Source organism: Corvus hawaiiensis, chromosome 2 (assembly GCF_020740725.1).
Source record: "Corvus hawaiiensis isolate bCorHaw1 chromosome 2, bCorHaw1.pri.cur, whole genome shotgun sequence".
NCBI classification, from domain to species: Eukaryota; Metazoa; Chordata; class Aves; order Passeriformes; family Corvidae; genus Corvus; species Corvus hawaiiensis.
In genome coordinates this window covers 58,534,244-58,561,911 of record NC_063214.1, presented here as the reverse complement: position 1 = coordinate 58,561,911, position 27,668 = coordinate 58,534,244, and the positions used below count along the sequence as shown (strand labels likewise).

The following is a 27,668-nucleotide window of genomic DNA, read 5'->3' as shown; positions in this document are numbered from 1 at the left end:
TTGATACATGATGGTTAAAAAGCTTGCCAGTCTGTGCCTTATTTAAAATAAGGAATAAAAATGTCAGAAGTTGATTATATAAAAATATTTGTGAAGCTCTAAGTGTGTTGCAGTCCTTCTACTCTTCTTGCCTCCCCTTTATTCTGGAATCTTGGTGGAGCTGGTTCTTGTGTTCAGAATCAGTTACAGCTGCTGTATTCTCCCTTCAGCAGAGAGAGAATATAGCTGAGGGCCGTTTAGTGCAGGAGAGTGTGCTAGAACAGTTTTCTGGCTGTTACTGTCCCAGCCTTCTTATTCTCACAATTGTTGTGTCCACATCTTTATTTTTCTGATACCTTTTTTTGGTTGGTTATTTTTTATCAGAATGTTTCATGAACATTTGATACCTCTTTTACAGTGTTACTTGAATGTTTTGTTTGAAACAGGTTTTATTAGGGCTTTAATGTTTCTCCAATGTTAAAACTTTTTTTTCTCTCTCTCTCTCTGTTTTATTTCTCTTTTCTTCTTTCTCCTTTCTTTCTCCTCTCAGCAACTTCACTCATTTCTCTGCCTTAGGCTTCTTTGCACTGTTTGGGATTTTTTGCAGTCATCTGTCACCTTCTGGCAGACAGACTGTGCCTGCCAGTTGATGAAAGGGTAGCCCCTTTTGTTTGGAATTAGCTACATATAATGTTTAGGAAATAATTGCCAAGAACTTCCCCTTCCTCTCTCATTGTCATGGCTCAGTATTCTGTGGGAATTAAAGTGGCCTGAGTGTGCATGTGTCTGTTTTTCTCCTGGAGTCAACTGTTGTCAGCATTGGGCTGTATGGAAATCTTATTACAGAGAAATGTTGCATCCAGCTGTAGGTCTGAACAACTGAGCACATAACAAGATGTCCAGGGTGTGGAGGTCTTGAGAAGAGCTTCTCATCCTTACTCTGCAATTTCAGATTTTCTTTGTTCATGTTTTTTAACTTTCTCACCTTGTTGTCTTTTCTTAGTTTGTCTTCAGGTTGTGTGAAATCTCCTATGTGGAAGGAGAAACTTCTTTTGACTGCAGAAATGTTTAAGCACAGCTGCTTGTTCAGTGTAGGTGAAACCTCTTAGCACAGAGAAAAATCAACCTCCTTAGGTAGGCCAAGAGCAAGAAGAAAAGATGTATTCCTCGTCTCTTTTCTGCACTGGTGACTGAGTCATTCTTATTTCTTAAAACTGTCTCTTTTCTCTCTAGTTATTTTCCTCAGGATTTGTGGAATCTGAAGATCAGAACCCAGATAATCTGGGAATAAGATTTGATGTGTCATCAGTGGTAAAAGAGCTCAGGAGAGGAAAGCGGCTGGTAAGGAAATGTTTCTGAATCTGCAGTTAGTCGTGTCTCGTGGTATTGAAGGTTGTCTGGCCTGTTCTGTGCTTTAAAAAACGCATTAAAATAGCTGGTCCTTCTGATCTCGTAAGATTAGGAAATTACAGGTTTAGTGTTGGAGTCATTGATTTGACATTTGGTTTGGTGAAATTTAGTTCATTCTGTATTAAAATGCAGGTGGGTTTTTTCCTGGCCTTTATGTCCTTAGTCGAAGTTTGTGGATACAAGGAAGCTAGCAGAGAGATTTTCTAGCTTTTTAGTATCCACAGAAGTTTCTTGAGACTTTGGTAAAGAACTAAGCCAGTGCCTAAAACAAAATAATGCAATCCACAATTGTAAAGGGAAACATTTTCTGAGTTTAGCAGAAATAAGGTTATTTGTAAGAGGGGTTTTTTAATTACCTTTGTCTTCAGCTGCCCTCCTCCCTGTACATCCTGGGTGGCACTTTTTTCATTATGAAGTTTGCCTAGAAAACATAAATACAAACATTAATACCAATTAATGTTGAAATAACTTGGCAAAGTTCCTCAGTGCTGTCATATGGCTCTTTGCCTCATTTTACAAATTTATCAGTATGAAATAGAGGTAAGATAGCACAAAATGGCTGAAGTAATGACCAGGGTAGGAGTTTGCAGGAGTGAACTTGCCTGATGAATTACACAGAGGTGACTTGCAATGGAATACTGGATTTCCCCACAGAGGATGGCATTTGCCCTGTCTGGCAGGATTTGGAGTAGCTGCCTGTGACGTTTACCTGGTGAACCCCCTCCTGTTACAGGTGTGCAACTTCTGCCGCAAGAAGGGGGCCACGGTGGGCTGCGAGGAGCGCGCGTGCCGCAGGAGCTACCACTTCTTCTGCGCGCTCTGCGACGACGCGGCCGTGGAGACCGACCAAGTCAACGGCGTCTACCGGTACCTCACCGAGTTCTTCTGACTGTCACTGCCAGCACCTGGGGGTGTCAGCAAGAGGGACTTCATTGCATGGGGTTTAAAAGGTTTTTAGGGAAGGAAATAAGTTCTCCTCTCAAAGTGATGCTTGATCCTCTGTGGGAGAGATGTTTTCATTTCACAGGAAAACTTCACTGCAATGGGAGGGAATCTAGTGTTTGAACCTGTAACATACCTGAAAGATCACTAGGCCAAAACTGAGAAAGTCAGTCCTTACTGGCTCTCTAGCTAATCTTCAAGGAGCAAGACTTTTATTGATGTTACTCAAATTCTAAATTTTTTGTTGATTGAGAAGCTCCAGTAAATGTGGTCTGAGCACAGAGCAGGTTACAGCACTTCTAGGTCTGCTCACATTAGGCAAATTCAGGTAATTTTCCCTCCCTATGCTAGCAAAGAACTTTGATTCCCACCAAAGACCTTGTATTTCATGTTGCTAGCATTAACACAATTAAATGTATTCAAAGTAAATTTTCTGTCCTTGTTACAGTGCAGATACTGCAACACATGTTATCAGACAATGAGGCCTGTGGAAAAGAAATATACATGGACTGATTCTTGGTAGATGTTTCAGAGATGTTTATTTCTCCAGCCGCATGGCTGGGTTCTGCCAAGGAACTGCTCAATCACGGGACCCGAGGGTCCTTGCCCGCGCAGGGGAACACAAAACAACCAATGGGGAACGAGGCTGACCAGGAGCAGGGAAACCCCGTGCCTCCCCCCGGGGCCCCTCTCCCAGGGCTACATGGCAGGGGGGAGGGACCCCAACATGTCCTGATCATGCTAGTGCCCTTGGGCTGCCTGCATTGTCATTGACAAATGGAACAAATTGTTTGGAGGATGCAGATGAAGGGGTTGAAAAATTGGGGCTTCAGGGACATTTGGAAATGCTGAATTTATAGTAAAGTCTGAGGTGCATAAAAGCCCTGATACTCATTTCTGTGCAAGGTCAGAGAGATCACAGGTCATGTTAGTCTTAGATTAATTTGGGGATCATCTAATCAGTACTTGTGGTGGGCTAGTGCAGTCCTCAGTTGCAGTGGAAGATGGTTCCTTTTGTGTCAAGACATTTGCACTCCTGGCTGGTTCACAGGGCTCTCCATCTAGAATGAGCGTGTCTGTGCAAGGCTGTAAGCCCAGCTTTACAGGGAGGATGGGATGTTTAGTTGAGGCTTGTAAAATCTTTGTGAATCTGCAAAGCTCATGAAAGAGCATAGCTGGGAAGATGGAAACTTTCTATGATCACAGAATAAATGGCTTTCATCTTATAGCTTTAGAAAGGATAACTCAGGGTCATGACGACAACTCAAGATGTTGAAAAGCAAGTGGGACTGACAGCAGTCTAGATACAAACTGGTAAAGAAGTGCTTGCATTTACAGTTTGGTTTGGTGGCTTTTTGGAGCTGGTGACCTTGGAGGTTTGGAAGAGAGACCCTTAAAAATGCCTTGTTTTAAATCACTGTGTGACACTTGTAGCCTAGGAAACTAGGCTATAGCATCCTGTGTTGAAGAGCTGGGAAAGGACTGGATTAGATAAAGGTAGTAGGACAGGTTTCAAGGATTTGAACCTAAAGACTTTAGCACAGTAGCAGTGACACAAATAAAGCACAAAAATTGTAGCTAGCTGAAATTATTGGAGAGTAGACTTGAAAAACAGTGGATGTGGACTGATGGCCCCTGCACTTTTTCATGGTGAAATACAACATACTGAAAAGAGAAAATTCCTTTGAGAGGCAGAGCTGGTGTTTTTAAATTCTGAGTTGCCATTGTTGTGATGATGAGTAGTGATCATCAAAACAAATAGAGCAGAATAAAAAGAGAAAGTGTACCATGCTGTGGGACTGGCCAGTAAGAGTAGAGGTGGAGAAATAAGTGCAATTTGCACTGCTATCTTTCAAAAATGATGGTAGGGAACTGCTTCTAAATAAAGTGACCTGAGTAGTAAAACATATTGTCTCTTCTTTATAAGATATTCTTAGGATGGGTTGTTTTTAACTGGAAAAGGCTAGAATTAAAGGGAGGGGAAGTACAAAAAACATTCTCCAAAGAGCAGTATTAGAAAATCAGGGTGTAACTAAGGTGTCTCCATTACATAGCTTTCTGATTGCATTATTAGGCATACCTAAATCAGATTTTTGTGCATCAAGACACATTTCATGCAAAAAAAGTTCCTCATCAAGGGAACAGTCTGCATTTCTAAGGGCAGTGCTTCTATTTTTGTTAAAATAAAAGAATTACGATAATTAGAAAATGTCCTAGTAAATGCAGTTCCCTTTAACAATTGCAGCAGTTGTGCAAATAGATCTGTAAGGAAGAGATGAACTAAGCCATGCTCCTGACAAGGCATTTTTGCTTAAAAAGTGATTTGGGATCCTTCTGTAAGAAACGTGTATTGTAAAAGCTGGTTCATGTTCTCTGCACATTACTGCATCTGAAAGATAAGGAATACTTTCAGATAAATTTGTTGTATTTTGCCTCTTCCAAGGAATTCACATTGCTCTCCTAGAACTAATGAAAATATTCCCATCTCACATATTACTGAAGTCTTTAAGTAACGAATGGCCTGAGCAGCTTTAAGTTACTGGATCTCACGCAGGGGTGCCCTACTAGCTCAGAGGGGCACACCTGAGCACAGGGCAGAGGGAAGGTGGGGCACAGAGATCTCCAGGCAAGTGAGTGCCTGGTGCTGTACGTGGCAGTGCCCTGTGGCGCTGCCAGCTCGTCCTGCAGGGCTGAGAAATGGAAGGTGGCGCTGAGCAGATGTGCCTGAGGAGGCTCCCGGCCTGCGTGGGGCAGGGCGAGGGGGCAGAGCCGCAGTGGCTGTGATGGAGCAGTGTCAGTACTGTGGCATTTCACCTTGGGAGCGTTAATCTCATTTCAGTGTGTCTGCCACAGTGATTGCCACACCCCATGAAATGTGTCTGACTTGGATTCTGAGCAGTGAGCAGGCCCAGACAGAGGGAGCTGATGGAACTGCTCATTCAGAGCTTCAGTGCTGAGAGTCCACTGAGGCTCTAGAAGTACAGATACAAAGTTGTGCATGCATGGGACTTTAAAGCAGGTGGTTTCTGAGGTGGGTAATGCTGAACAAAAATCCTGATATTTTAACTGTATTTCTGTTTGTGTTCAGTGAAAAGAGGGGAATATATCTGTTAAAATCAGTCAACATAACTGTTTGCATATTCATTAACACTTTTTCTCTTTTTCTTGAAATTGAACTTGAATTTTAGAGTGTTCTGCCCAAAACATGACCCAGGGAATAGGACCAGTCACTATGGTGAGTTTCTTTAATGACTTCATTGATTTAATTTGTTTTAAAAGTTTGCATCCTACAGTCAGTAATTCATATGAACATGATAAATATTACCACCTTCATATTGAGTGGTGGATTTCTAATCTTGCAGGAGTGGTTTGGCTGAGATCCACATGTATGCACAAAAATCAAGAAGGTTTTTTGAAGGAGGAGAAGTTTAAATTTAATCCTCCCCAAATCCCCTCGAAAACAGACTTAAGCAACCATGGACCCAATCCTTCATGGAATCATTCTTACTCTTCTTTGGGCAAGTAGGCCCAAGCAGCTTGTAAAATCCATGTGAGACAGGAAAGCCACTAGTTTTTGTGTTTGCATGTAGTGGTTTGGTCCAAAATACTCATTGCAGTTTATCTTCTGTGAGATAAGAATTAGGAGAAATGCAAAGCAGGCACCAAACTTGAAAGAATATGAAAAGCTTTATTAACAGACCTAAAAGAAGAAAAAAAAAATCATACCAGACCTTCAGAACACTTCTCCTCCCCCCACCTTCCTCCCTTCTCCCAGTGACAATGTAAAAAGACAACCCTTGAGATGTTCAGTCTGTTTACCACTGCCATGATAACCTTGTTCAGTCCATTTAGGAAGAGGAGTCTCTATTGTCCATGCTATGAAAGCATTATCACAACGAGACAGCTGCCCGGGTTGGTTCTCTGCTCGCATGTGAGTCCCTTCCCATGACTTGCAGCTTTTCCCACAACTGCTTTCGAGGGTCCACTCTTGAATTACTGGGGTAGAATTTTAAGGTTGAGCCGTTCAGAAACAAAAGTTCTCTTCACCCATCTCTGGGAGCATTTAATCTCTAAGAACAGAGGCCCTCCTCCTTCCCTGGGAGCAAAGGGTCTTCCTCATCTTCATCTCTAGGACTATCTCTGGGAGCATCTCTAGGAACTGAGGACTTCTCCTTTCCATTTGGAGCAAAAGTCCTCATCTGGTTCATCTCTCCCTGTCCAAACTTCTCATGAAATTACAGCTGCGTCAGCATCTGCCTATCTCAGCGCAGGTGCTTTTGCTTACGAGTTGAACGCTCCACCCCCCATGCCTTCATGAAATTACAGTGGGTACTCTGATGCATCATAGCTTTACAACAGAATTTCAGCTTTAAGCATCTCCTCTCTCTCTTCCCTCAGGGTTTCAGCTCTTCACAGCACTAAAAGGGTTAATCTCACCCAGGCCTTGCAGCTGGAATGTCGATTATCGCTGTTGCTCACATGATCTTTTGCTGGACAGCAGGGCAGCCTCAGCTGAATCTTGGCTGCACTGGAGAGGGGGAGCTGGGGGGGTGTGCGTTTCCATGGATGGAACAAGCCCATCGGCTCCAGGATGGCCGTGGCCCGGCCTGGCCTGGCCCGAGCAGGGCCTGGGCTGGGCCTGCTGGCCCCTGCACGGGGCCCGCAGCCACCTGTCCCAGCACTGTAAATGAGACAGGGGCTCTGCCCCGGGGTTTGTCTATTCTTAAGTGTGGATCACAGAGGTGGTCACAATTTTAAGTGGCTTAAAGAATTGTCCATATTCAAACTGGCCAGCTGATAGGTTCTGTCAGGTCACAGAGGAAGCTGTAAGCACCTCTTTGCAAGAACATCACTTCCAGGACTATGCTTGCTAACCCATGACATTGCGCTAGATTAGCAAGGAGAGGGCTGTTACAGGAGAGGTCACCTTGGGATTTATCTGTAGTTAGGCAGACATTCACATTTGCATTTTCTGTATTCACTGCAGTAGTTTTTAAAATAGAGCCTTTCATTCTGAAGGATCCCAAAGAGCTTTTTAAGTGTAACAAAAAGGTTTACAACCCCTGTTTAAAGATTGCTTCCTGGGCTACAGAAATGCAGCTTCATTTTGCAGTCCTGGTCCTTGCTGATTCAGAGGTATTTGGGAATCTCACTGAATTAACCAACCAAAGCTGGACTTTGTTAGCCTAATGCATACAACTCTGCTCACAGTGAAGTGGGTCCTAGACTGGCCTTCACTTTCAAGTTAAGCTCAACTGAATTGTGAGCACGTGTGCTGACAGTGGTGTGCTCCCACTGAAGTCTAGCAAATTTTGGTTAATCTTCGTGACAGAGTCTTGCTCCACTGTGGTGACACTTAAGGGGTGGGTTAGGTGATTATTGTTAAGCTTTTAGTCATGAGGGCTGGAGCTTCTTAGGCAGACATACGGTCTAATATCTGATACTGCTATGGTTCACTAACCACACTAACATGCATCTTCCTAGTTTACTTAGTAGCTTTGCATTTTACTTATCCATAATTCTGAGTCCTGACCTTCCTTCTCTTTTCACAATTAATTTGATTTCTGTGGTCTAATGGTTGTCAGTGTCTGTTGGGTGTGCCCAGGGTCCCAGGTGGTCTCCTGTGCAAGTACTGGACAGGGCCAGGATTACTTTGTTTCCAGTACAAGATGATGTTAAGGCATTAGGTCCAGCCTACTAGACCACCTTGTTCATAAAGGAGGGCTTAAATCTTAAGAGGTTTAATCACAGAATGGTTTGGATTGGAAGGGACTTTGAAGATGATCCAGTTCCAGCCTCCTTGCCCTGGGCAGGGACACCTTCCACGAGACCAGGTTCTCAAAGCCCCATCTGACCTGGCTTTGAACATTTCCAGAGATGGGGCATCCATAACATCTCTGGACAAACTGTTCTAGAGCGTCACCACCGTCACAGTAAAGAATTTCTTCCTAATATCTAACCTAAGCCTGCTGTCTTTCAGTCTGAAGCCATCTCCCTTGTTCTGTCACTACGTGCTTTCTGGCTTTCTTGTAGCCCCCTTTAGATACTGGATGGTTTTTGTGTCTTCAAATGCTGCATATAAAATGTTCCCTGAGAAGAGAGTTTTCTGCTAGAGGAGTTCTTTCAGAGGCACTTAATTTAGAGACCTTCTGTTTATGAGGGGTAAATGGATTCTGCTGGCAGTGTCTACCCTGCCTCCAGAATGAGCTTCTCTCACCTCCTGAGAGTAGCTGTACCCTGGGAAGTGGGGAGCAACTGGGAGAGTTGGGTAAAAGACGCTTAGTTCCCCGAGCCAAATGTCTCGTTTCTTGGCAGCTTTTGGACGCACACATGGCACTCGGAATAGCCAGGGGTATCAGCTGGCAAGGAGGCTGAGGTGGCGGGTGCTCTGTCTGCCCCACTCCTGGGCTGCCTGGGCAGGCAGGAGACACCGCAGGTGGCTGCGGCTCCGCACAGGGCAGGGACACAGACAGGCTGGGATGGAAGTGCTGTGGCTACATAGTAGTTTGGCTTCCAGGATCCAACGCTGATTAAGTGATACAGTTGTTCCCCAGGGCAGGTTGAGCCAGTGCTGGGTTGTGTTGGGAGCAGGAGCTGCCTCTTCAGGCCTGTTTTCCCCAGGAGTTTGGAGAAAATGGGGTCAAGGAAGATCCCCTTGTTCTTGGTTCAATATTCTGGTTGTACAATATTCTTGTGCTGAAATGTCAGGGCTCTGCTGCATGATTGAGAGGGGGATAAGGTGCCTTAGAGGCCAAGAACTCTCCTTGTAGCTCTGCAGCAAGGATGGGAGAGCAGCTTGGATTTGGAAACATGCTCCAACCTCTGTTTAACTGGAAAAGTTGGATGTGGACAGAGTAAAGGCTGACAAACGCAGGAGAGCAGCCAACACTGCAGGGCAGGAGTTGGGCTGCTCTTCAGACTGTGTTCATCTTGTATAAGGCATCCTTACAGCAAATATCAGGGAGAGCTCAGAAAATCCCATCATGTGTCAAAAATATCATGCTGGACAGCAGGGAACACTTTCTACCTACAGCAGTGGCTCCCAGACTGCCCCAAATTAGTTCTTACGGGTTTATTTTGGATGAAGTGAGAGAGACTGATTTCTTTTCAGGACGTGAAAAATGCAAATGTACGGCAGCAGTGTCCAAAGCGCAAACTTGTTTCCACAGCCTCCTTGTACAACAGTGGCTCCTCATTCCTCTTAATAGGATGATTTCTAACAGGAAAGGCCTTAGTAAGTGCTGACCAAAGGTTCTGGAATTAAACAGGGAAGGGGTGGTATAACCCCACTGTACTTTAAACATTCAGGTTTTGGTGGGTGGTTGAACTCTTCTCTGCCTTCCTCTAGTCCTGCCATGTCCTCCTTGCCAGAGCTGTCCTTCTCTGCTGGTGATGCTGTAGCTGTTTCCAAAAGCTGCTGGTTATGATGTTGGCACGAGTGTGGCGCATGTTGATGGAAAGGACCCAGTGAAAGCAGATAATTTTTCAGAGGTCTCGTACCTCATCACAAAAAACACTTTGTAGCATAAATAATAATAAACTGACAAGTCAAATGGCTTCTGGAGGTTTTCTGGGAGGGTCCTTATATTGATGAAAAACCTAATGCCATTTGTATGTCTTTGAGACACCTAAAATAATTCTTTACGCAGTCTTAGTTTCGAGGGTGTATTAAGATAAGTGAGAATTGTTCGGAAAAGAAGCCAAACAGTTTTTACTGCCTGGAGGTAGTACTGCTGCCAGGAGGAATAAGTTCACTCTACCACAATTAAAAATCTACTGAGTTTAAAAGGTTAAGAGATATCCTAATGCTATAGTGATTTGCACTTTTTCCTAATGGTTGGTTCATGCTTGTAATTTTCTTAAATGGAAATAACATGAATTCTGCTGAAATGTCAGGTGTTTGGGGAAGCTGAAACATACTCGTGCCTTTCCACCCAAAGTGCCTCATTTCTATAGCTTTTTGGGAAAAGAAGGAATTTGAATGTTGTGTGATGGTCAGTCTGAGGTTGTCACTTTTGTTATTTTGTTGTTTCTTGATTCCTAGATAAAGCTAATAAGAAAAGAAGACGTACATTGACATCTCCCACCATCACAGAAGAAATGGTAATTCTGAATTTCAGTAGTTCTAAAACTGGGGACCCACACCTGCTACAGCAAAGGACTTATTTATGAAAGTATTCTGAAATTGTTCAGAAAGGGCCTTCTTCACAGAAGCAGTTTACTTGTCCTCTACAGCTGCCTTGTTTGGATCTTGCCATTCAGTCGAATCAAGCCTGTCTGCAGTTGGAGCTGCTGCAGGCAGAGCAAGCGCTGCCCTCGCGTAACGCGGCACAAATGCAGTAGGAACCTCCAAACCAGGCTGGCTCGGTGGCTGTGATCTTGACACAAACAGAAAGAGTTTCCCTTTGGGGCTCCTTTTCTTTGGAAGTATTATACCACCAGGTTTGCTTAGGGCTTGACATGGCTTCCACAAAAAACTGCTGTCGATGAGTCCCCTGGCTTTTTAAACTTCACTTCTTTGTTTGTGAGCCTGTGCTCATGCTAAATGTGGCAGACTTTCATTGCAGATCAGGCAGTTGTTGGCTCTGCTGGTGAAGGTGGCCTTCCCAAGGGTTTGGAGCTATCAGATAAACATCCTGGTGGTTGCAGGGGCAGTTGTTTTACAGGCTGTTGTTAGAAAACCTGTAAATACGGATTATTTCAAATTTTGAGATGATTCTTTTGGGTCTACAGAAGCATGCATGGGAATTCCCTTTGACATTTGGAGGGTTTGGGATTTCTCCTTTCTAGAAGAATTGGCATTCAGCTTTCCTTGGGAGAAAAAAATCTGCCTTTCCCAGGTTTTGAGATTAAAGGGAAGTCATGTGAGTGGATGTGAATGATCTTTGCAGGTTTTATGTAGCACTGTCATAAGGGAAGGGTATTTGTTTCCCAGAATTTCTCAGCTGTGACTACAAGTATAGTCCTGGTATTGTAACTGAGATTCATTTGAGCAGTTACCCACAGAATTGTTCTGTTTCTGCTGCTCTCCCATGGCAGCAATCTGAGAAATCAATACATACAGTATAAATAAAAGGCTGAGGGGCTCCAGGATTTATCACTGTGGTATAAACTGTTTACCATTGTGTAAGCAATGCATTTTCACAGTGGTGGAGTTCTGTGACAGCTTCACAATTGTTTGTAGTGCTATGGTATGGCACGAAGAGGAGGGAATGGCTGCATCCTGTCCAAAATAAAACAAAAATACCCCCCCCCCCTTTACTCCCAGATCCTTTCTAGTATTACATCAGGTCTAGGGAATTAAACATCATTTGCCCTGGAAGTTCCCAGTGGGCATTTGTTAACTTCTCTGCTATTTGCAAATGCAGTGATTAAGGATGGTGGTGTCCCAGGTGTTCGGCTTTTCTTAAAGTGTTTTTGCATTGACGCAGTTTTTGCTTCCATTTTCAAAATGGAATATCTGGAAAGGACTATTGTTAGCCATGCAGAGAAGCTGTATTCACAGAAATGTGGACTGCTTTTTATCTTTCTGCTAAGACAGAAGTGTGATAATGAGAATGGCAGTAAATGTCAGCATGATGTAAAAATACATTGTTTTGATTTTCTTACAGAGTACAGAAGAGACAGCAGAAGAAAACCATTTACGAATACTAAAAAGAAAAAACAACAGGCATAAAGGTGAGACACGCTTTGATACCAGAAGGGTTAATTCAGTTTTTACTGTGCCTGTGAAACTTTTAGCGGAGAAACAAGGCATGCAAGCACTGCTTCTCCCACAAGGACAGTGGGAAGATAAGAAGATGATGTCTGGCTCAAGAATGCAGTGATAGATGGAACAAAGGACTGATGGGGTGGGATTTATAGTAATAGATATGTAATAGGCATGTAGGGAGCGTATATAAATAACACACTTAATGTAGAATCATGTGTCCACGTAAGGTTAGGAATATCCCCTGCTGGACCTCGGGCCTGAATAAAGGATGCCCTCTTTAACACTACTTCAGTGTTAAGGAGCCTTATTCTGATGTTTTGGACATTTGGTAACAACTTTATGGAGCACCTAGGAGGTACTGTGATCAGTTATATAAAGTGCAGAGCGTAGAGATGGCTGGTAGCAAATGCTGTGCTGCAAATGTATCTTCATGATTCTCCTGAGGCGAGTGGCTCTCCAAGCTCTGGTGCGGCAGCAGAAGTCTGATTTGCCGGATGTGCAGGCTTTAATAACTGCAGCAAACAAATGCCTGTGGTTTGTCTGAGTGAGACTTCCTGTGTGATGTCAGATGGGAATGGCCCCACTCTGGCTGGCTGCTGCATTCAGCTGTCTCCTGCAGACAGGGGTGCCTCTGCCTGATGCCTCTCCTCCATATCAGTACTGTTAAATCTAAAATGGGAACCCTGGAAGGGGTTAACAGAGGAGGTGCTCTGAGGAGGTGCCAGCACATCTTACCTTTGGAAGCCTGGGTGTACATAGGGTGCTTAACACAATATAGTGTTTTACTGCATAAATATGGTATTACAACATTGAGATGGATCACAGGACCTATCCTTCAGTGCTGCAGTTTTTGTGTTATCCTGAAGCTCATGCTGCAATTGCTTGTTGGGATTCTGATGGCACTTGGAATTTTGGAATGTGCTAGTGGTGTTTATTCACCCTGCTATGGATATGCTTAGTGTATGGGCATGATACTGCAGGTGGCTGCCCAGTGCTTTTTTCTGAATTTCGCTAGCACTGTAAAGAACAGGAAACCTGTAAAGAATCCTGAAATACTCGTAGAGGGTCTCGTGTAAGTGAGATGGCATTTCTTTCCTCACAAATGTCTCCAGTAAAATGTAACATGGTTTTTAATGGAAACTGGCAGACTTCCGTGAGCTGTCCAATAGGTCTTTGCTTTTGAACAGCCCATTGCATTGATCTTACTAAAACTTGTCACTGACCTGCTGCTCTGAGATAAAGGGTTATTTCCCTATCAATCCAAATCTGGAAAAGTAGGTATATAAAATGGGCTGTAATAAAAAAGTTGAGTTGCCTGGATCACTAGGAGTAAAAGTAGCCTCAATTTTTACCAAATCTAATACTGATTCATTTATTGCACTGTTTTTAGTGCTTTAGCCAGCTCAGTCCGTGGTGTGGTCCTAAGGATTGGTGGAAAGGCAAACAAGACCAATCACTAGGGGGTATCATGAGGCTTTAGGAATGGCACATTTAGAGTTGTAGAGCTGTTTGCTTTTGATGAACAAAGCCAAATCTAGAGCTTAGGGAATTATACACCCAGAACAGTGCTTATGTTTGCCTGGCTACTTTTTTGTTCCCACTGAAAAGGGCTGTGTGGGTGGCTGGAAGAGCCAGAGATTTGCGAAAGTATTTGTAACTGGAGGAAGGGCTTTGGCCAAAGTTTTAGTTTCTGAAGAGAGGGAGCAAAGCCCACTTTACACATCACTTCTGAATGAGAATGCTTTTGTGTTTTAACAGTTCGAATAGACTTTGTTAGGAAGTGCAAACAAGCTGGGCTTCTGGATGACATATTTGAAGAAATGCTGGACACACTTCACCTGGCTCAGGAAAAACTGATGGATGACAACACTTCAGAAACAGGTACACTTCTGGGGGACCCATGGCAGGGACTCTGCTGTCAGAGCAGAGGTGCAGATCTGAATCCCAGGCACTTGGCCCTGAGCCACCTTCCCGAGGAAGCCGCGGTGCTAAATAACTCGGTCCTGTCTTATTTCTGCAGCTGTGCAGGGGGTTGAGAATGACCTTCCCTTTTCAATGACCACTTAAAATGAAAGTTCCAAGGAACTTCTTTCTCAAAATTATGTAAGAGCTGCCAACTTAGCATCTCTAGTGAGACCTTCTGACTTGAATTTTTGAAGCCACGTTTTACCCGTTGGCATAAGCTTAGGGAGGTTCAGTCCAGTCTTTTCTCCCAGGCACTGGAGAACAGAGAGGTCCTGAAGAGAACCAGGTTTTACTTAGGTCATAAGTCTGTGTTGCTCTTGCAGCTTCACAGAGGGACCAGCTGTCTGTTAATATCAGCACTCTCTTCTGAGTGAAAATCCCTAAGTATGTACATTTTAAGGCTTTGGATGATTTGTTACAACTCTACTGTCAGCTGTTAGTGTCTGGGGTTTCTATGAGTTTATCAGCTTGTATGAAATACTTTGTTTTTAAAGAATTCCAGTCTGTTGTTGCTTTGTCCACAACACAGTTAAAGAAAATTTTGAACCTTGCTCTCCAATTGTCCTCCCAGTTTTACAAAGTTAGGAGTAATACCTTTGCATAAAGAATGCTTTTTTATGCAAAGTAACTGAAGTACATGCATGGAAAGTGAAATGTCCCAGCTAGGTAGGTCTTCCTTCATGAGCAGCTTGTGTGTTAATGGTCAGTTGAACTCTGAGCGTTTTGTATTTTGCTTCAGCAGAAGCCTCAGGTATGAAACTGAGGTGGCATTCTTGGATGTTTCTTAACATCAAACAGGGATAGCTCAGTCCCACACGTGATCTGTCAGGAGGAGTTGGTACAGTCAGCCCTGCCATCACAGTCCTGGCACACTGCAGTGGAATATGACTTAAGTATATTGCCCTTCTGTAAATGGACTGTTCATGTGGTGCAGACCCAAAAAGGGAATAATTTTCTGTATGGAACAAAAAAAGAAAGAATTGACAACTTGATCCTTCTTTCTCAATATAGATTATGTGAGAAGGAAGACATGTTAAAACCTCAAGCAGTCAGTACGATGGAAAATAAGTAATTACTGTTTTGTGGTACTTCTAATGTAGGCTCTGCAAACCTTTACGCAGTAGTATTACCTCAAATTATCTCTTTCTCCAGAGTATGAAGAGACAGTGATGGCACTGTTTGACTGTGGACTGTTTGAAAATATACTGTCAAATATTCATTCAGGTATGTGCAGAAAAGCTGTCAGAAGAGCAGTTGGTCTGGGATTTGGCACTGAAGTTACTCTAATGAGAATTTTGATAGAGCAATCACTTAAAATGAAAGTTCCAATGATCTTTTTTCTCAATGTTATATAAACAGTTGAATAAAAGCCATGGCTACCTGAATCTTTAGAAATACAGTATGTCAGATTTGGCTGGCTGACCTGAAGGAGGGAGAAACTCAAAGTTCCACAGATTTAAAAGGCCAAAGGGTCTCCACCCCAGGGGAACTCCCCTCTCCTGCAGCTTATTTGAGTTCCTTCTCCCTTCCTTCAGCAGCCTGCCAGCATTACAGCTCTACTGCTGACTGACAGGTGCTGGTCAGAGTAATGCTTTCCAGTGAAACACAGCAGCCAAAGGCCAGCAGAACTCACCTGGACTGGGGGGCAATTGTGGTTTGAAAAACAAGATGAGAGTGCTCAGAGTGAAATGCAAACAAAGGCAGGAACGGTTGCTTGGGAGCACTGGTGTGGAAGGAAACTCTGGGCTTGGACTCTCAGCTGTTTGAAGCAACAAGGCTGAAGCTGTTTTTCAGACAGGGCAAGTCTCATGCTTCCCATTTCCCTCTCCCAACAGTTGTTCTAACTTTTGCTTTAATTTATTCCAGTGAAAAGGGATTAGCTAATGTTGAAGTTCAGTATGTGAAGATGATGTTTGCTGTTTCCCCTTCACTTGACTCAAAAAGCCAGGCTCCTCCCTTCAGTCTCCTGTTCTTGCATTTAAATTCCTTTTTCAGCAGTTGGGACGGTCCAGTGTTGCAGTTGTCTGACACAAGGTTCCACCAGTGCCTCATCTGAGGACATTAAAACATCTCTGCTCAGAATTCCTCAGTGACACAACCTTGGATCACACTTGTTTCTTTCACTGCTGCATCAATTATTTCATCCTCTTCTCAGCTTACAGGAAAATCTCTTGATATTAGCACCTCTGTTCACACAACCGTGTGATTCTCATGGGTACAAGTTGTTCCTTCTCCAAATCTGCACAACTCAAGCAGCTCAATTCTTCCTGTACCACACAATCTTCTTTTCTGAGACCTTTTAATTTCAAGGTCAATAATGAGGTTGGTTCCAAAACTGATCCAAGAGGAGCTTTTAAAATAAACCAGTGAGAAAGGAATGAAAACCGTGTTAATTACAAGTGAAACTGGAGAGAGGGAAGCAAATCACCACCTGCTTTTTTTTTTTCTTTTTTTGGTTATTGTTGCTGTTGTTGTAATCTCTTGTGAACTCTAGCTAGCAAGTCTCTGTGGTGATGTACTAAGTCAAGGACTACATAAAGTAGGACTGGTATAAACACTGTGTCTCAAGCTGATGGTTTTGGGTTGTCTGCCATGCTTTAACTTCAATTGTTTGCATTTTATCTTTTGCTACTTGGATCATCATGCAAAACCCGTTCCAAAGCCTTAGGTGCCAGCACAGCAAGGCTGCTCTGAACTGTAACTGTTGAAAGGGCTTTTTAAAATCCCTTTTATATGCAGGGATCCACAGTCCTTTTGCAGTGTGCACCTTTACTGCAAGCCTGACTGCATGTAAAACCTTCCACAGGGGATATGCTGTAGCCTCAGCAGCAGTTTCCAGGTTGGAGGTTCTTGTCCTCTCCTCCAAGAAAAACCAACTTCTTTTAGTTTTGCTTTCAGTTCTGTTGTGCATCCCGCTTGGGCAGGATGCCACCATCAGCTTCCCTCTCCTCTGTGCTGGTCAGCAGTCTGGCCAGGAGCTTTTGAGCTCCTTGACAGCATTTTTTTCCAGGGGGTTCGTAGCAGCAAATTCTGCAATTCAGACAAAGGTTGTGGAGACAAAGGCCATGATACTTAATTTTAAAAACTTGTGCAGTTCCTTCACTGAGAGCCCTGTAGCACTTGGGGCAGTCATTCCAGGTCTACATCCCTCAGGCCATTCCTGATTTTACAGAAATACATTTTCTTTCCTGTCAGGTCATTTCCTGTATGAGGTGGAAGGTTCCAAATCTGCCTTCCTGTGGAAGCGCTTCTGTAGGCCACTCATTCCCATCACTGACATCTTTCTCTGGACTACTTCTATTTCTGCCACATCCTTTTGGCAGGAGAAACTGAGCTGTGTGTCTGAGCTGCGTGTGTTCCATCTGTAGTGCTCCCAAATGCTGAATCATTACAGGATCACAGAGTGTTCTAAGTTGGAAGGGACCCACAAGGATCACCGAGTCCAATTCTTAAGTGACCCATATGGGGATTGAACCCGTAACCTTGGCATTGTTAGCACCATGCTCTAATCAGCTGGGATGTTTTGTTTATTTCTGATAATAATAATGCTCCCTGAGAGGGTTTTGTTCCCTGGTTCCACTTGTGTATGTCCAACTTCTTCAAATCTATGTCACCTGGCTGCAGCAGGAAGGGGCATCTGCTTCTCTTCAGTCAGAGCTACCAGAATTTCCCAGTGGCTGCTCTGGTTGCCCATTTTCAACACCCACACCCAACTCTGGGTAATGTATTTAAAAATGTGTGCATGTCCATCATCTTCCACATCCACCCACAGACAGCAGCTGCTGTGCTTTCTGACTACACAGGAAGAAGGAGCAGGGAAGCAAAGGGCCAAAGTGCTTTGCTTTCTTTTTTTTCTTTCAAATCAGTTAAGGCTCTCTCATTCCGAGTGGCATAGGGTAAACATCTGGAGAGAATTTCTCCACTCTACTCATTGCAACTTTGGAGACATCCTTCAACATTTTCTTCCCCAAAAGAGGAAAAATACGTTCAGTTTGTACAAAATGTCTTTTCCTTCTTACTAGAATCCAAACGCTCAACATTCTCACACACTGAGAAAGTCGTTTGTTGTTCACAGCCAGCCTTGCTGCTCAGAGGTCACCCACACCTCTGTGTGTCCTGTTAACTGAACAAAGCAGGTGCTTCATTTAAAACTTGCAATTAACACTGTAAGGTTGTGGTAATGCTTCTGAATACTGGCAAGGTTCCTTACTGAGCTCTCACTGACTTCACTAATCTTTAACATTAGGGAAATGGAAGCAGCAGAGGGAAGCAGAAATGCAGTCAAGCAGGGCTTTGCAAATAAGGTAAACAACTTGGTTAATCCCATCAGGATACTGTCAATAATGATTTTGCCAGAAGCAGAAGAATAAATGCTATTGAACTGTGTTTTTGAGAATCGAGCTGTTGAATGCAGTTGTCCAAATCATCTCTTTCTAGGTTTGATTTTGTTGTTGGCTAAAATCCATTAGGCTTGTAAATTTGCTTTAGGAGTGCAATTTAGAGATGGTATCTTTAAAGATTTAAAATAAGCCATTGTTGGAGGAGTTCTCACACAAATGGGTTCTGAAAACAGAACTGTTAAAGCTCATATCCCAGTTAACATGGGGTTAGTAACTAAACTAATTTTTACATATGCTGAGGTGTTTTAAATTTAATCTCAAAAGCTCTGTTACAGATTTCAGCATAGGGATGGCAGTGACTCCTGCTCTGTGCTTTCTCTGACACACCAGCCAGGCTCTCTCAGCAGAGTCCAGCTCTTTGTGAAGACACCAGCTGTGCAGGGTGGTGGGTTACCGACATTGCTGCAGAAAGGCAAGAGGTTTTAGTGTAGGTTAAACCAAGCACTCGGAGCCTCTCCATGTTCAATGTTAACAAATATGCAACAGATTCTATATTAGTAACAGTTTTGTATACTAATAAAATTTTTTATCCCTTAATAACAAAAGCTTTTTATCCCTTTTTCATAATAGGAACAGAAGAAAAAATCCAGGAACTTCTGGAAAACAGGAAAAGACTGGATCACAAGATTGAGCTGCTGCAGGACTTAAAAGCAGTCATTGCTCCTACTCCAGAGAACACGGCCAGTACATCCAGTACGATATCTGAATAACCCGTCTGTGATGGTCGCAATAGTTAGGATTTTCTAATGATTAAAACCATAGAGCAGAATTGGGTCAGTGTCCAATTCCCCAGCCCCAAGACAAGGCCTGAATGAGTGCAAGAATGGGGTGTTACACCCATTTGTATACCTCACTATTGCAATCAAGTTCTTCAAGTTTTCAAATCTTCAGATTTTACAATGGAATATAAATGAGTGTTATAAACTAAATTTAGCTTTTGCAAAAACTCAACAGAGCCAAGGAGTGTTCAGCTGCCACAGAACACTTGCTAAAGTCACTTTAACTGTGGGAACCCTCTCCTGGCTGGGCAATAAATAGCTGCCTCCCTGTCCATGTCTGGGCAGCGATGTTTGAAGGAGCATAGTGCTGTTTTGGCTTTCCCAAAGATAAATGAGCAGAACTTGCACTCAAAGAAGCCTTCTGGATTCTAAACAAGAGATCCATTAAAAAAGCCAAATTATTCTTTATTGACTGGTCAGTGTGTAGCTGTTTCTGCCGTAATGGCAGTGGTAAAGCACTGTATACTCAGAACGTACAGTGTCAAATGGAGCAAAACCATGGACTGGCTCTTCCCTTCTCCATTAAGAAAGGATTCAGCATTCATGTGTTTTGTCTATGGAATATTGTTTGAATACAGCAAAGGTTTGTTTAGCCACAAAGATTTAAGTTAACAAAATTAAACATTTTTTGAAAGAGCTGTGTGTGGAGTTGTGCTCCCTGTCCCCACTGCTGCACAGGACAGGGCCAAGGAGGGTGAACACTGTCAGGCCATGCTTTACCCAGTCCTTGCCTCAGGGGCAAGCAGAGCACTGGCAAACAGCACTTGGTGTTACATGTGCGCCTCCTGTCACAACAGCTGTGCTCTCTCCGTGACCACTTAGAATTCCTGACTTGAGCTTGTTCTGTAGGAAGGTGGGGATCAATAAGCACAGAATAACAGCATTCAAAACAAGCTCTTAAACTATTAGGTGCGCCTCATACAACAAAATAATATAATTTTAATTGTTTCCACAGTTTGTCTGCTGCCCCTCTGGGCCTAGTCACACCACCCATTTACTGCCCAAGCCCATGACCTGAGTGCCAGTCAGAGCTAGTCTGCCTAAAACAAACCCACCTAAAACAAAAATGCATTAACAAGGAGCTCTGTTATAGATGTCCATACAAACTTTCTGAAGGGTTAGCTTGACTTACAGATGACTTAGTGTAAAAAAAAAATCAGATCCATAAAGAATCACTGAGGTCTAAAATTGGTGCCTACAAAGAAATTTGCTCATTTCTGAAATCAAGATCACAGGTATTGTGAGGCACAGTGAAATCAGCAAGATTCATTGTCTAGGGTGACTTGGGTTTTGGCTTTATTTTTTGTTTGTTTGTGTTTTCCCTTTGTTGTTTTGATGAGGTTTTTTAAATGAAGCAACAGAGATACTGTATGTAACACAAAAACGCTTGCAATGCTCTTCAAAATCCAAGGTTTGCTAACGAAGAGGTACAAAAAAGTGAATTTTATTACATGTAGTTTAAATTTAGACAATAATTAAAAGCAAAACCCCACCCAGCTTTCCCTTCCCCTGCAGAGGGAACCAATGTGAGCTGAAGTCACTGAAGAGGGAATTATTTCCATTAAGCATTATAAATATTGCTTGAACAGATTACACAAAGTACACATTACAGCTTATATTAAAATATACCCAAATATAGAGATTTACTTCAAATTAGTTTTCCTAGTAACTCCTTTCTTCAAAGTCACTTGCGTAGGCTTTGAGGATACATTATTTTTGCACACTTGAAGCACTGGATACACTTGGTTAATTACACACAGCAAATGGCCAATTCATTCACAGTCATGCAAATGCAGGAAGAGAGAACAGCACCATTTGCTCCTCTATAATCCCAGGGATTTAATGATTTAAGTGACATCATTCAGTGGCTCAGGTCAGATTATTTTCCAACCCCAAACAGTAAATTGGAAATATGAGCAGGCAGTTCTAGAACTGAGATTCCTAGGCTGGAAAGGCAAGTCCAGAACACCAGCCAGAATCCTTTGCACACTGCAGCATTTCCTCTCTGCCTGAAATCTTGAGCTGGTTCCACCATCTGGGTTTGCTAAATGCAAGTGAGTATTTTGCCTGATGTTTTTACAACAGTTCACTCTGAGCACTGGAAACATTTGTTTTCACTGTGGCATTTCAGGGCCTCTGGTGCACGTAACACTTGCCTTGACCCACACAGTTCTGTTGTGGCTGCAAAAAGAACCCTACAAACATCGTGACTTACGGCCTCATTTTTTCAGTTCTTAAAGGCTCCACATTTACTGGCTTTAGCAATGAATTCCTTTAGCAGGGGACCATCCATTTGCCAAAATGCTGTAGTTTGTGTCACTTCTGTCAAATGATTGACACAAAACTTAAAGCAGAATTCCTCTAAGTCCTAAAGAGGGGGGGGAAAAAAAAAAAGTTATTATCTTTGCTTTCAATCACAGAAAATTTCATTGAGGCACAAACGCCTGTGTTTTATTTTTGCAGCAAATTAGACAAACACACCCAGTGGCTCCCAGTGTTTCCTCCCCAACAGTAACTATGTAAATGCAACAGAAAATAATAATTCTACCCACATATTTCACTATGTAAATGCAGTTACAAGGGGAAGTAACTAAGCTTTCCTTCTCATTATATAGCAGCAGTCACAAAAATCAGCTGTTCTGAGCAATATATATTATAAGTTTTCTCACTTGAAGAGTTTCATCTGTGTTCACTGACAGCTTTGAAACTCCCAATATAAATAGGAGATCTTGGGGTAATGATGTATAAACCAAGACTGTGGATAAAGAAAATTCAGCTCTTTTGTTCCATAATATAAACTCAAATCTATTTGTAAGGTTGCTTGAGTTCCTTCCTGCATACAGAAGGGCCCAGCTAGAGCCCTGAAGTTCCATGTCCCCAGGCTCAGTGCACGTGTATCCTGACTGGACAGTTTGTACAGCAAAGATTAGGCAGGTGTTTTTGTGCATTAGAAACAGACTCGTGTTACAAAGTACTTCACAGGTCTCCCAAATGTGATTCAAAAGCAGTACTGGAGCACAGTGCAGCACAGCAATTCTTGCAGAAAGTGAGCTCTGGATATTTGAGTTTACTTGGAAGTGCCTTCCATGTAATAATCAGAAAAGCCTCACAACCATCATTGCACCTGGGTGATGTCAGGCAGAGGATCTCTTAAAGAACACAAGGCACAGTTCTTGTCAGTGTAAGGTTCCCCACAGAACACTTCCCACTCAGATTATTTCCAGCTCCTCCTTTGAGGAGGAAATCTACTCTGTGGTGCAGATCTAAGCTGCTTTAAGGGGGATGCCGCAGCCCTGACAAAAGGGCAACTCCCCACACTGTTCTCATTTCTTTATTAGATGTTTGTAGGAGACTCTGTATGTGAGAACACACCCTTCCTTGGCTGCTCAGCAGACTGGGCACTGCAGGAAGACATAACAAATTTGCAGAACTCTCTAAGCCCCATGAGGTACAAAAGACTGAATAATAATATTCATGTTTTCTCTAAAGGTCAATACGGAAAGCTAGAGCAACTGTGTGTGCCAGTGAGAGTTCTTGACACAACAATAATATAAAAATATATCCTGGCCTAAAACCAGGCATTCTGAAGCTGCAGATCTTGACTTGTGTGGCATCTGTGCAACAAAAAAAGACAAGCTCATTAGAACTGAACACTGATGTTTGTGGGTTTTTTTAAATAACAGAATTAACTAGCATTTTAAAGAAAATTACATCATACATTTTACAATATTTTGCACTGCTTTATTAAAAAATTCATATTCCAAGTCAATGCAACAGAAGCATACAATAAACAGAATTGTAGTATTAGTAAGTAACTCTGGAAAACCTAAAGTTCTGTATAAAAAGAAAGGCTGGGTTTCATTTGCAGATGGATGCATTCCCAGCAAACTGTACTTATTATAGACTTAGGTGAATAAAGGCACGAGGTACAGCCAAGGATTATTTTAAAAGCTACAATGAGAAGCCAACCCTGACCTAATTTTAGCCACTTCAGTCAGTCACCAAAAGAAACTGCAGGAGTTTCACATCATGGAGGTATATTAAATTAGTGAATTCTTTTAACTGTTGTCTTCCAGGCACACACCCCCCTGAACGAACTACATCAGCCAAGCAATTCCAAGCCCCCAGCCAGCATTACAGCATGTAAACCCAACAACTTCTTAAAGCCCAACCCCTCAGCATCACCCATTCTCTCCTGGAAGCAGCTTTGAAGCATATGGTTCTAACTTCACTTAGCTAGTGAGGTGCAGGTAAGGCAGAGTAACTGCATTTCTTACAACCCTTACAAGCATAATCAATCACACACAGAAAACCCATCCTGCAAACCATCTTTGGAGGCTAAAATGTGGGAATCTTCCTATTTTTGATGAACTTCTGTCAAAGACATCACTATTCACAGTAGATCAGACATTAACACAGCCTTTGGGTGAGATTATCAAACAACACATTTCAAGGCTCTGAAATAAGTTAGGGCAACCTGCATGCCAGTTGCTGGAAATTAAGTACAAGAAAAAGCAATGAATTGATTTACTGAGTACCAGAAAACTGCTTTATAAGCAGAAGAAGCAAGTTCAAAACCAACCAATTGCAAAGTTGCCAACACAATGCACAGATACCACAAACAGCCAAAGCGAGCCTGGGAATACCTCCCGATTAGTTCCCTAAGCACCATGTTAGTGATCTAGTAGTGAAGTCAGACATTCCACAGTAAGGAGGTTTCGCTCCCTTTTCACACACTGTTCCTCTGTCTTCAACATTTATAAGGCCCATGAAGCAGTTCTTATCCTGACACTTTCATTATCATTCTGTGAAAACTGGAAGTGTATTTGTACCTAACAAAATAAAAAAGCCAAAAAAAACCCACCCCACCAACAAAAACAAATCCCAAATGCACTCAATCCCCAACCTACCACCATGTCATCACACAACAAACAGCCTTACAAATAAGTAACTTAAGGCTTAAAAAGACTGCTTTTCATTATATTACTTTTCTTTTCTTTGTTTTCTTTGTTTTCTTGTTTCAGAGTTAGTGTTTCATCCTCAGAACTATCTGCATACTAGTTCACCTTCCCAGTACTGGGTTACAGGGAAAAACAAAAATAAAAAAAGGAGATACACCTCATGGCAAATACAGTTTTTGTATGTCCAACATTCTCAAATTCTGAAAGTGGCAAATAGTACTTAAATGAAAGTAAGAGAGAGCTTATATGAAAATGTAACCAGCTGCTTTTCTCCACAGTTTAAGTCAGGAAGCAGCCACCCATTTAAGAGATCGAACTTCAGAAGTTTACCTCTGCATCATATCTGACAGCAGCAGAGAGCAATGAAAATGCATTTTCCACAGTAATTCCTCTCTTGATAATGTGCTGACACAGTTTTTTCAGTCTGTTTTCACAGTATGAAGTAGCCAAATCCAAAAGCCCTGCAATTAAAACACCATCATATCAGTCAGGTGTAAAATGATCTCTGTTCTTTCAACATCAGTTTCTGCTCCTGCAAAACTCTGTATCTCTATAATGTGCTTTTTCCAAGTAGGTTACTATTCAGAAAATGCAGATTACAGGTGACCAAAGGCCTTTTATTACCTCATGCTACACTCCTGTTAATCTCTGTAAAGATGAAAGCTGTCCTACTGACTTCTATACCTAGAGGCAGGCACCACAACATGAGTAAAAAACTATTATCAAGATATGGGCTTGAATTACAGCTTGCTGTAATTGCTCTGCTGTCCAAGTCCTCCCCATTAGATCTATAGAGATTCTTTGATATTATGCTAAACAGTAATTGACTCAATTTAGTAAAATACACAAGCATTTTCACCCAGAGAAACAGTTTCTCTCCCAGCCTTGACAAAACTCCTCTCAGTTTATTTCTACACATGCACCATTTTTGCTGTAGTTAAGTTTGCTACAACAGCATTTTAAAAACAGCTTAATTAATCACCAGTAAAATGCATTATAGGCTAGACTAGAAGTCATATTTAGTCACTTATTCTACATGCCCTGTCTCAGTTTTTCTGGATGCTGCTTTCTGACACAATTGGACCATCAGCAGTACCTATTGCATCTTCAGGCGGAAGGTCAACGCTGTCCGTGTACAAGTACTCGAGAAAGGCACGATACACAGGGTACGAAAACTGGTCTATTTCTATCACCTCCTTCATATCCTCATTCCAGTATGACTGGAACATCGTTCTGAAGTGTTCACACCTAGGAGACAGAGACATCATCTGGAACACTATTGCACACACACATGATTGTTACATTCCAGTCCCCCTGAAATACATACTTGGGGCACTCTGCAATACTCACAAATATTTTACCATGCCCCATCAGGGCCAGCAGTCCACATTTTGGTTCCCTAACACTGTAGACTTTGTTATGCATTAAGATTAAATTCTTACTTTGTCCATGCTACAGAAACATCTGTGCATATATTGCAATCAGACCAACTTAACATAATTTATTATCCTGGGAACAACGAACAGGCTCAGTGAATAATGAATGTGGACCACCCCTTTTACAATCACTTCATTTAAAGCTATTATGGATAAATGGATGCTACCTACTACAGGTTTAGGGGTTCCTCCTCCCTCCTTACTTTTTTTGCCCCTTTGATGATATACTAAGGGGTTGTTCTGTACAAACAAGAACTGTGAAACACAACCACTACCTGATTTTCAGAACAGCTTTGTGGACATGGATGTACTTTCCATCCACACGGAACTTCAGGTCTGAGGTTTCCGGGCTGTCAAACTCTTTCTTCAGAGACTCTGCTACTGTTAAAAAGTCTTCATGCTCTACAGAAACAATTTCAAAACAAACAAACAAAACAAGATATTAAAAGCATCTTAAATGGAACACATACATCATTAACTAAAGCTAGCAGCTCAAACAAGAGCATGTCAAGGAAAACATCTGTGTCAGGGCTCCATTGGCTTAAGCAGCAAAATGGGAAGAATTAATTAATCCAACAGCATTTCCTGCTGGGAAGGGCTGCTCCACAACAGTTACAGGCAGCAGTGGTCAACAGTTCCCATTCCATCCCAGTAGTAGCACAGCACCATGAAAAGTACCTGGAGAACTCCATCTCCATGTGGGCACTACCCATGAGATTCCCAGCCTCCAGGCAGCTCAGTGCTCATGCTGGCTCAGCTCTGCCCCCTAACCTGCACAGTGCTGCTAATGGGAGTCTGCAACACCCCTGAACTCACAGGGAATGTGGGCTGCAGCACTCCAGCCACACTGACACCGTGTGGGCTGGGCCTAAAAAGAAAACAGGTCACTACTTGGTCACCTTTCTGTGCTGGCAGACTGGATACAGCCTGCAGGCTGATGAAGTCTTCGCCAGGGCTCATTAACATGAACTATCACTGACAACAATTACTCAGTTTAGGAGTCAGTTATAACACCACAAAATCCAGCAGCAGTGCTGTCGAAGAAGAAAGACAGCAGACACTGTGCTCTTAGTACAACCAAAGACACAAAACCTCAGCAACTTTGCAAGTGGACTAAAACAGAGATAGCACAGCTCCCTCTACTAAGGCCTATGGCACTGGTCCCACAGAGGTCCCACTGTGAGTCTCAAGAAATCATACAAGAGTTGCAGCACAAGTTGTCTAAGGCTTCTGGTAAAGCAAGGCCTATAAAGTTTTAGAAAACCTAATTTTACTCATTATTTTGATGAATCTTAAAAGTGTTTCAAAGCACGTGGCTTCTAAGAAGTGAAACACAGAAAAGAAAAATAAGTGGATTTCCACTAAATGGGATGTAATCTGTCTCCTGTGTCCCACAGGACTGTATATTGTTCATCCATATACAATCAACAAACCACTCTTCACCATTAGGGACGCTAAATCATTTCACATTTTAAAAGGAATACTGCTGGAACAAACTACTCAGAACTGACAAGTCACACTTGTGCCACAGATCTTGCACTCCTCTGACTTACCCGAATCACCCACAGAAGCTGCATCTCCTCTGGGCTAGCTAAACCATGCTCCAATCCCTCTCCACTTGCTCATGTGATCTTTTTTTGCTAGGTCATGAGCTTAGCTTAAGCTATGTAGATCGACTTTCACTCCAGATACTTTCAGTCCTGCACAAAGGCTGCAGATTTGTACTTCACCACAGCCAATCCTGACTCGCTGATTCATTTTTTGGCAGAGCCATCATAACTGTAAGTAGGACAATAACCTTTACACAGAGTTAGCTCTCCCTAAGAATACAAAACAACATCAAAAAAAACACATTAAAAAAAAAAAAGGGAGGGTTTTACTCCTCTACGATTAAAACGTGAGAAAGGAAAACATGCATATGGAAAATGGAGGTTTAAAAATGCCCACAGAATTAATTCTTTTGATTTAAATATTCAGTAAGATTGCCAGAGTAAGTGGGGAAGAATCCCCAAAGGCTAAGAGGCATTAAAGTGCAGGTATAGAGTTCAGACACCTGGCTATATTCAGTCTGGAAATACCTCATA

General features: G+C 42.5%; 2 protein-coding genes across 8 annotated transcripts in view; one reads left to right on the top strand and one right to left on the bottom strand.

Annotated features, from left to right (window-relative positions):
- The window catches only part of SETDB2 (SET domain bifurcated histone lysine methyltransferase 2), a 49,440-nt gene extending 29,617 nt beyond the window's left edge, over positions 1 to 19,823 (top strand). The window contains exons 19-26 of the mRNA XM_048293554.1: positions 1,213 to 1,320; positions 2,123 to 2,256; positions 5,520 to 5,566; positions 10,376 to 10,434; positions 11,943 to 12,009; positions 13,802 to 13,924; positions 15,161 to 15,232; positions 18,979 to 19,823. Coding sequence (XP_048149511.1) covers positions 1,213 to 1,320; positions 2,123 to 2,256; positions 5,520 to 5,566; positions 10,376 to 10,434; positions 11,943 to 12,009; positions 13,802 to 13,924; positions 15,161 to 15,232; positions 18,979 to 19,118 — 750 coding nt within the window. The 3' untranslated portion in view covers positions 19,119 to 19,823. The remainder of the gene's footprint in view (positions 1 to 1,212; positions 1,321 to 2,122; positions 2,257 to 5,519; positions 5,567 to 10,375; positions 10,435 to 11,942; positions 12,010 to 13,801; positions 13,925 to 15,160; positions 15,233 to 18,978) is intronic.
- Positions 19,824 to 20,615: 792 nt separating this feature from the next.
- The window catches only part of RCBTB1 (RCC1 and BTB domain containing protein 1), a 24,347-nt gene continuing 17,294 nt past the window's right edge, over positions 20,616 to 27,668 (bottom strand). For all 7 annotated transcript variants that reach the window (XM_048295245.1, XM_048295246.1, XM_048295248.1 and 4 more), the window contains 4 exons: positions 25,860 to 25,986; positions 25,245 to 25,396; positions 24,479 to 24,609; positions 20,616 to 21,555 (listed from right to left, as the gene is read on the bottom strand). In XM_048295245.1, the coding sequence (XP_048151202.1) occupies positions 21,415 to 21,555; positions 24,479 to 24,609; positions 25,245 to 25,396; positions 25,860 to 25,986 (551 nt within the window). In that variant the 3' untranslated portion in view covers positions 20,616 to 21,414. The remainder of the gene's footprint in view (positions 21,556 to 24,478; positions 24,610 to 25,244; positions 25,397 to 25,859; positions 25,987 to 27,668) is intronic.